We start from the raw sequence: 9,847 nt of genomic DNA, 5'->3' as shown, positions 1-9,847 counted from the left end.
AAAAAACTGATAGCCTATATCCCTTCCATTTTTAAAAATAATTCTGTTGAACACTGATATGCTACAAACATGTTAAACAGCTGGGAAAGGCTGTCGCAAATCCCTCGAACAGGTGGTCAATCAGAGATTTTAAATGAACGAGGGAACATGTCGCAATGCAACAGTGCTGTTTTCCCTTGATGAAAGTGAAACCACGAGTTTTCCCACATCTCAACTTTGGCCAAAGTTTTCAGAAATAATCGTTTTCAGTGATAAAACCTCATTAAATAATACACATTTTCCATATGGGGTCTTAAAAGCCATGTATCCTTCTAGCCACAGCGTTTTTGTTTCAAACATAAGCCTAATCTAAGCGTGCTCAGATGACGTGATAGACCAGGCGCTGTTGCTCACTTGTCCATCATCGTAAAGCCTGATTTGATTGGTCCGCCCGATCTAAGGCGAGCATACTTGCTCCACAATGGAGCAATGTCAGACCGAACTTCCCGACCTCAGATGTTGTGGGCGGGACTAAGTTCGGAATGGCACCCAGGCTAGAGAAACTGAGGAATCAACACCAATTTCTGATGATGAGGATGATGACTGAAGTGATTTATTATTATGAAATGTCTCCATTCAAAAAACTAATGATGAAATTGACTTACTTACCCTAAAAAACATATATTTTGACCTTTTAATTGCATTTGTATCAGGTTTTAAGCCTGAGATACGAAGAAATCTCCAAATGGCGGCCATTTTGGACGCCATCTTGAATATCTCAGAGAGCACAAGGGGGATTCACGGGGACTTTTAGTATGTCATTCCTAAAGGTATTCTGAACATATCCTATCAAATTCAGCTTGTTACAAATTTGTTCCGGGTGTAACCCTATTACTACTGGGCTATTAAGTGTTCATGTAGCCCCCTCCTCTGCCTCTTTTGCTACTGTCCTGAGGCAGAGGTATGTGGAGTCTTGCATATAATACATCATATCTTTTATTTGTGCTTTTATGGTTACTTGTATGGTGCATTTTTTACATAGAACTGTTTTCTGGTGTTGCACGCCTTATATACGAGTTACGTTTGTTTAATCACTGTTTTAATGTTAGCTCGTTGCACAGTGCACATTACGTCAGCTCTATATGCTACAGTCTGCTAACGTGGCGTAGTGGCGTTAATTAGCTTACAGACATTCAGTGTGAATTGACTGCAGATGTGAATGTACTTAAACGTGGTTTACCTGTTTGATTGGCAGGAGCTGTGATGCGACTGGCTCGCTCCCTGTCTGATTTTTGTTTGTTTTGTCCCATATTCCAGAGAGCAATAAATATCAAAGCAAAGGTCGGTCATTTCCACACTTAACACAACGCAGAGTGATCGAGGTAGGGGAGAGACGACCTCCGTTACAGTAGCATACTGTACAAGACTGTTCTAATATTACCATGAACTCCAACTGTACAAGACTGTTCTAATATTACCATGAACTCCAACTGTCAATTTGACATGAAGTCGACATTAGTTTGAATAAGGACGTGAAACCTCTCTGAACTCCAAATAGCAATTAAACACATTATTTTAATGATACACTGCCATATGTATACTGTTTTGGACCAACTTTGCCATGATGGGTATGGGTCTTTGTAGCCAGTAACACTAGGTTTAATAGTTTGGCTGTAATATTTTATAGGTTTAATAGTTTGGCTGTAATATTTTAAAAAAGTTTGGCTATAATATTTTATAGGTTTAAAAGTTTGGCTATAATATTTTATACTGTAGGTATAATAGTTTGGCTATAGCCTACTGTCCTGCTTATAGTATAAGTATAAGTATATATACTCTTTTGATCCTGTGAGGGAAATTTGGTCTCTGCATTTATCCCAATCCGTGAATTAGTGAAACGCACTCAGCGAGATGAAGCACACACTAATCCCGGCGCAGTGAGCTGCCTGCAACAACAGCGGCGCTCGGGGAGCAGTGAGGGGTTAGGTGCCTTGCTTAAGGGCACTTCAGCCGTTCCTACTGGTCGGGGTTCGAACCGGCAACCCTCCGGTAACAAGTCCGAAGGCCACAGCTGCCCCATGTACTTTAGCACATAGGACTACAGAATGTCCCACTCTTACGATAAAGGGATGTTTTATTTGCCGATAGTTAGATCAGAATTTAAAGCTGGATGCATGTGACCCGGGAGGTCTCGTCCATTGCAGAGTTTTAGCGTAACCTAGGTTACCGCTTTGCCGCCAAACTCGGGGGCCTTGGGTGCGAGCTTGACAGCGCATAGCGTATAGGCCTATGGCCTATTTTGATATCAGATGTTGCTATGCAGGGTTGCTACCCAACCCTGTTGCTATGTCTATGTACTTTAAAGATATATAATAACATGCCACTCTGTCAGGTATGTTTTTATGAGCAACGACTTTTAGTAACTATCAATTAAAAAGTAATTAGAGACTGATTTACACACCTGTCCCAAGTCCAGACTGTGTGTGGACACCTGTTCTTTGTCCAGACTGTGTGTGTGTTTGTGTGTGGACACCTGTCCCACGTCCAGACTGTGATGTTATCAGTGGAAAGTGCTGTAATAATGTCCATATAGATAGCAAGATGTTATCAGTGGAAAGTGCTGTAATAAAACCACTTTTACATCCATGATGAAACATCTCAAACTCAAGTTCTCATGCTGCTGGATATGTAAGGTGTCCTGTTATATGGAGCTAATGGACGAGGTGTCCTGTTATATGGAGCTAATAGACGAGGTGTCCTGTTATATGGAGCTAATGGACGAGGGAGAGGTGTCCTGTTATATGGAGCTAATGGACGAGGTGTCCTGTTATATGGAGCTAATGGACGAGGTGTCCTGTTATATGGAGCTAATGGACGAGGGAGAGGTGTCCTGTTATATGGAGCTAATGGACGAGGTGTCCTGTTATATGGAGCTAATGGACGAGGTGTCCTGTTATATGGAGCTAATGGAGGCAAACTCCCCGATGCGCAGCCCATGGATATAACAGCTGCCTCTGTGTTTGAGATATGATGTACTTGCCTTGCCTTGATGTTTGCATGCTTTTTAAAGACAGACCTCAGTATTTTAGACTCACTCTCTCTGGCACGCGCACACACACACACACACACACACACACACACACACACAGAGGACAGAAAGGAAGGAAGAGAGTGAACACAGGCTGAGGAGTGTGCTGATTGGTTTAATAGTCATCATCACATCTCACACATGAGAATGCAGAGCTCACAGGCCACGCCTCCTGCAGGTCACCACAGGCTCCGCCCCCACCCACACTCTGGGCCAGAAAGCAGCGCCATGGCAACGCGTCACACATTTCCTGGTCAACTACTAAAATAATATTTACACACTCTGCACAGCACACTCTCCAAGGTCACACTTTAAATACAAATATATATAGTAGATGTGTTATTGCACACCCCCAGCAAGCGTCTGATTCAGGAGGGAGTCCGAGCCACGTCAGGGCCACGTCAGGGCCACATCAGGGCCACATCAGGGCCACATCAGGGCCGTAAGAGCATAGACACGTTTCTACGTCTATACACATCAGGGCCAGGAAGAGATGCCTCATGGGAAGAGATGCCTCATGGGAAGGGATGCCTCATGGGAAGAGATGCGTCATGGGAAGAGATGCGTCATGGGAAGAGATGCGTCATGGGAAGAGATGCGTCATGGGAAGAGATGCGTCATGGGAAGAGATGCCTCATGGGAAGGGATGCCTCATGGGAAGAGATGCGTCATGGGAAGAGATGCGTCATGGGAAGAGATGCGTCATGGGAAGAGATGCGTCATGGGAAGAGATGCGTCATGGGAAGAGATGCGTCATGGGAAGAGATGCCTCATGGGAAGAGATGGCTCATGGGAAGAGATGCCTCATGGGAAGAGATGCGTCATGGGAAGAGATGCGTCATGGGAAGAGATGCGCCATGGGAAGAGATGCGCCATGGGAAGAGATGCGTCATGGGAAGAGATGCGTCATGGGAAGAGATGCGTCATGGGAAGGGATGCCTCATGGGACGAGATGCGTCATGGGAAGGGATGCCTCATGGGAAGAGATGCGTCATGGGAAGGGATGCCTCATGGGAAGAGATGCGTCATGGGAAGGGATGCCTCATGGGAAGAGATGGCTCATGGGAAGAGATGGCTCATGGGAAGGGATGCGTCATGGGAAGGGATGCCTCATGGGAAGGGATGCCTCATGGGAAGAGATGCGTCATGGGAAGGGATGCCTCATGGGAAGGGTCGCTTTGGGAAAAGTCCAGTAGGACTCAGGCCTGGGCCTCACAGCGGTCACATTCGTTATTCAGGAGAACTGCAGGGTCACTCGCTCTAGTAAGCTACAGTGCTGCTACTGATGGGGGGGGGCAGCTGGTACACACAACAGGCTGAGGGGGGGAGGTTCCGCTACAGAACCGGGGGGGGGGGGGGGGGGGGGGGCGGGGTGTTTCCGCTACAGGACCAGGCGGAGGAGAGAAGAAGCACAGACAGCTATAGAGGAGCCATTCAACAAGTTTCATCTGTACGTGTGTGTGTGTGTACGTGTGTACGTGTGTGTGTGTGTGTGTGTGTGTGTTTGTATGTGTGTTTGTGTGTGTGTGTTTGTGTGTGTGTGTCTGTGTGTGTGTGTGTCTGAGGGATCAGATCAGATCTGTGTTGTGCCTGTGTCTGGAGTCAGGTTGTGTGTGTGTGTGTGTGTGAGAGGTGTAGGTGTAGGGGCCTGGCTGGTTGGCTGGTGTTGGGTGGTGTTGGGGGTGGGGGGGGTCACTCCACCTCCATCTCCCCCGGGGCAGCAGGCTGGTGGGAGGAGCCTCCAGACTTGGCGTCGCCCCCTGACTGCTGAGGGCCGTTATGGGCCCCCTCAGCAGGCTCCTCCCCCTGGGGCTTCGGCCGCGTCACCACTGGGCCACACACATCGTCCAACTCCTGCAACACACACACACACACACACACACGCGCACGCACGCACACACACACACACACACACAGGTACACACAGACGCAGCAACACAGTTAGGGTTAAGGTGTGTTTGGAAGAAGTGTAAGGGCCCGTCACAATACCTCCCCTACATTTTTGCCCTGACCCTTGTTTTTGTGTGTGCACGTGTACTGTAGGGTGTCCCATTACTCTATTTTCCCCTTAAAATATAGCCAGGACCGACGCAGGACATATAGCCAGGACATATAGCCAGGACCGACGCAGGACATATAGCCAGGACATATAGCCAGGACCAACGCAGGACATATAGCCAGGACATATAACCAGGACCGACGCAGGCTTAAAACGAAGTGGGAGATGAAATTACCCAGAATACCGTGCAAGCTGAGTGAGACAGCCACATTTTTCAACCAAGATGGCTGACACCGCTGGAAAGGAACAATTGCATTGCTCTTATATTTTCGCAAATAAGCATATTAAAATTTTGAAATATGTTGGAATATGTTAGTTTGATGCACATCCAAAGGACTGTTGAGTTTTGAACACTAATGTTAGAAAATATATCACGAAGCTATCTGAAGATGTTCATGATATCTGCTGAGTGCTTTGAGAGAGTCTGCCCATCAAATAACGTTATATTTCTGATCTGGGTAGTTTCGTCAATATTTAGGATGTGTGTTCCAGCGTTCACATGAACACGAATATCTCTGTTGATCAACCAGACGCAGATAAACCAACACAGCCCACACAACAGTCAACACGACTGCTGGAATGGGCATGTTCCTGAATGAAAATAGTAGCAGGCTACTACCGGTAGACACGTCGGCGCTGCGCGTGACGTAGGTGAGCACGTTCGCTGCGCTAATTTGCATATAGTGGTGTCCCAATTCATAGGGAAAGATCTTCACCTCCACTTCCCTCATCGAGGGGGCTTTAATGTTGAGGGCAATCAAAACCAAGTGGAAGTTTTAAGGGGGGAGAAATGGGACGGGCCCTAAGTGTGTGTGTGTGTGTGTCAGAGTAAATGTAGCAGGTGTGTGATTGAGAGATTTAATATGTGTGTCTTAAAGAAAAATAGGTGCAGGGCTTAAAGCAAAGACATATCATGTCATATCGGCCTGTAGGCATATTGCCCATTTTCACTTCTAGCCCAGCCCAGCCCAGCCTGAGCACTTCGAGTCCTGTAAGTGTGTATGTCAGATATTTAGGGTGTGTTACTCTGTGCGTGCATAAGTGTGTGTGTGTGTGTGTGTGTGAACATGTGTGAGTGTGCCTTTGGCAAGTACGCACCTGTATTTTGCAGATGATGTCTGCTGCCTTGACGACGGGGTCTTGCGTGATTGGCTGCTTGCTCTGGGCGTTCATCCTGCTGCTCATCCACCCCATGACCTCCGTCACCTTCGTCTCCACGGCAACCATCTCCTCAGCGCTCAGGTGCTCCAGGCGCTCGTCCTGTAGGGGGCAAAGGTCACCACTGAGTGGTCGCTAGGCAACGCTCATCCTGTAGGGGGCAAAGGTCACCACCGAGTGGTCGCTAGGCAACGCTCATTCTGTAGGGGGCAAAGGTCACCACCGAGTGGTCGCTAGGCAACGCTCATCCTGTAGGGGGCAAAGGTCACCACTGAGTGGTCGCTAGGCAACGCTCATCCTGTAGGGGGCAAAGGTCACCACTGAGTGGTCGCTAGGCAACGCTCATCCTGTAGGGGGCAAAGGTCACCACTGAGTGGTTGCTAGGCAATGCTCATCCTGTCAAGTCAAGTCAGATTTATTTTTAAAGCGCATTTAACATGCACATAGTGCAATCCAAAGCGCTCCACAAACAAGACACATAACAACAAGACACATGACAACAAGACACATAACAACATGACAACAAGACACATAACAACAAGACACATGACAACAAGACACATGACAACAAGACACATGACAACAAGACACATGACAACAAGACACATAACAACAAGACACATGACAACAAGACACATGACAACAAGACACATAACAACAAGACACATGACAACAAGACACAAGATGCCGGATGGAGCGGCGTAGTCGCCAGCGTACCCATGACATCAAGACAAGACAAATACATCTTGTAGGGGGCAAAGGTCACCACTGAGTGGTCGCTAGGCAGCGCTAAATAGTGGACGCTTTAATCTGCTAAATTAATCTGCTTGTTAAACCGAAAGGTCCCTAGCTAAGCCCCAAATCCTACAGGACTACAGGTCAGATCTGCAGCACTACAGGACTACAGGTCAGATCTACAGGACTACAGGTCAGATCTGCAGGACTACAGGTCAGATCTACAGGACTACAGGTCAGATCTGCAGCACTACAGGACTACAGGTCAGATCTACAGGACTACAAGGCTAAGTGTGGTGGCAAATCACTGGCGAACACATTTGTCACTAGTGGCAAACTTCTCATTGTTGCCAGAACTTTGCTGAAAGTTTGCCTCTAGCGGCCAGGTCAGGGGCCCTATTCACAAAGAATTTTAAGGCTAAAAGTAACTGGCGAATTTAGGAGCAACTCCTAACAATAATGGGCGTGTCACTCCTAACTTTAGGACTCACTATTTAGCATCGGCATGCAATTCAACATCACGTCTTCTTAAGTCCTCTAATATTTCCTAATTTATGTCATCAACACATCCGTGATTCGTGAAAATGTATACGCTAGATTTATGCCTATTTTTTCACATCTTAATGGACACCACACTTATTTCCCTCGAGTGGTAATATTTTTCTTTGAAATTATGTATGGTTTACAGAAATGGGAACTACGATGTATAGATGAGAGGAGCGAAGTGTGCGTTGCGCAGCACAAGCGGCCAAGCAAGGGCTCCTTACCCCTCAGCAAACTCAACAACGAAAAAACAGTTTCCAAGTTGACCTAACTTTCAACTCTGCACAGTATCCCATTAACTGCATGACAGTAGGCTATTTACAATATTTTCTGTTACGTAGAGTTTGTAAACACGTTATCATCAACTTCATGCACGCACAACATTTGTTTGAGCAGGAGAGAGAATAACAATGAATGGATGCAGCAACTACAGAAATTGTAGCCATACTTGCTGCTTTCTTGTACTATCTATGGTTGCTGGTTAACAGCACATAAAAGCTGATTTAAGCTAATTCACTAACTCAAGACTTCAAGGCCATCATGGATATAAAAGCTTGGAGTTATTTCAGATGGGCTACTACAAGGTAGGCAAAATGATGGTGCTTAAAACCTTAATAATGGTTATGTTAAAGCGCACGCGATGTTTAAAGCCATACACAACGGTAAATTGGAACAAAACTAAAGGTAACTTTAGCCTTTACGTGGCTTAGCCGTGGGCGCAATCGAATTCCCTAATTTACAGGCACGTACCTGTGGAGGGAAAATTCCAATATGCGCTGACTGCAAAATAGGAAAGACAAAAGCGCGAGTATACAAAGTCAATTGCGCTGGGACTCAAAATAGAGCCCAAAATGTATATGAATAAATAGAACAAGATAAAATGTATATGAATAAAAATAAATGTATTTCAAGTAGACCTATTATAAAATAATTATTGTTTATTATTATAATTATTGTTTATTATTATTGTTTCAATATGCTTCAAATATTAGGTAGGCTACATCAGTGTTTCTCAAAGTGTGGTCTGGGAAGCTATCCTAAGTGGTTTGCGAGCAGACGTGGTAAAATATAATATAGATAAGTTGTTTGCCATATGTAAATCCAGTTCTGCAACACTATCTATGTAAGATATGCCAGTTTAAATCATATGAATCCTCTGACACAATAAGCAAAGTGCAAAGACAATAAGTAAGGTGGTTCAGTGAGTAGGCCTTTGTGTAGGCTAATATACTGTTGAAGTAGGTCTAATCTTTTTTTTTTTTAACTAGGTGGTCCATGGGTTTCTTTTTTATTGGTTAAGTAGTCCTTCGTCAAAACCATGAATATATATTTCAAGTTACACCTGTCCTGACCTGTCACATCTCCAGGGACCCAATAATGTTTAAAAAGTAATCAATTAATAAAATGCTGCCGCCGACGTCACTGCCAAACATTTGACAAGCACGACAGTGCAATGGGTTTAGGACCGTCAATGCTTTATCATATTATACATAAGCCTAACATGTGAAGTAAGCTACTTTTCTATGCTGATTGCTGGCAGTTAGCTAGGCCCACTTACTGTTGTTAGCCTACTACTAGGCTGTAACGTATGGAAAAGGGACGTATTTAAGAGGGAGGGAGAAAGAGAGGCACTTACTTTAGGTTATATTGGCAACATTTTTTCTTTAGCATATCAAGATTAAACTTAGACAAGAAAATGTTTCACTTTGCCATTTCACACATTTTAACCTAATATGGCGTTAGCTAAAAAGCACAATAGATTCAAAGCCAACTCTTAACATGCCTCAAATTTGACATTAGGCTTCTAACACGACTAACTTCTGACGGATGAAAATCAACGTGGTGATGGTTAATGTGCTAATTTGCGCACTTGCAGACTGCTGTTCATTTCTCCTTTGAGTTGTCAGATACATCATCTGTGTAGCCAAACATTATTATGTTTTGGTATAAACGTAGACTAGAGCCTTCCATATTTGTAAGTTAGCCTACCTCAGTCTGTCTCATTTAATCTGGCTCTTGCTGTTGGTCTGTCGCGTCACTTGGTAACAATGACAGGTTCGCTCGCGTGACGCATGCAACAGCACCTAAGCAGATTTTCTAAAATTAATTATATTTATATTTTAAATATATTTTAATAATAATATTTTAAATTATTATAAAGTTAACTCCTTAATATCTATGAATAAATAAAAAGTCAAGTCATTTCAAGTCATTTGTCTCAAGTCTAAGTCAAGTCATGAAGAGCAAGTCAAAGTCAAGTCGAGTCTTTTATACATGTTGATCAA

General features: G+C 44.7%; 1 protein-coding gene across 1 annotated transcript in view; it reads right to left on the bottom strand.

Moving 5' to 3' along the window:
• Positions 1 to 4,442: 4,442 nt before the first annotated feature.
• The window catches only part of hspa4l (heat shock protein 4 like), a 62,640-nt gene continuing 57,235 nt past the window's right edge, over positions 4,443 to 9,847 (bottom strand). Inside the window, exons 18-19 of the mRNA XM_076295663.1 lie at positions 6,225 to 6,386; positions 4,443 to 4,921 (exon numbers count right to left, since the gene is read on the bottom strand). Of these exons, the coding sequence (XP_076151778.1) occupies positions 4,760 to 4,921; positions 6,225 to 6,386 (324 nt within the window). The 3' untranslated portion in view covers positions 4,443 to 4,759. The remainder of the gene's footprint in view (positions 4,922 to 6,224; positions 6,387 to 9,847) is intronic.

The sequence above is a fragment of the Alosa pseudoharengus genome, unplaced genomic scaffold (genome assembly GCF_046254945.1).
Source record: "Alosa pseudoharengus isolate Yale_2024_CS ecotype anadromous, Long Island Sound unplaced genomic scaffold, YU_APseudo_1.1 YU_APseudo_1.1_scf_2, whole genome shotgun sequence".
Classification (NCBI taxonomy): Eukaryota; Metazoa; Chordata; class Actinopteri; order Clupeiformes; family Clupeidae; genus Alosa; species Alosa pseudoharengus.
The sequence above is the reverse complement of the archived record's forward strand: the minus strand, read 5'-3'. Positions and strand labels throughout refer to the sequence as shown.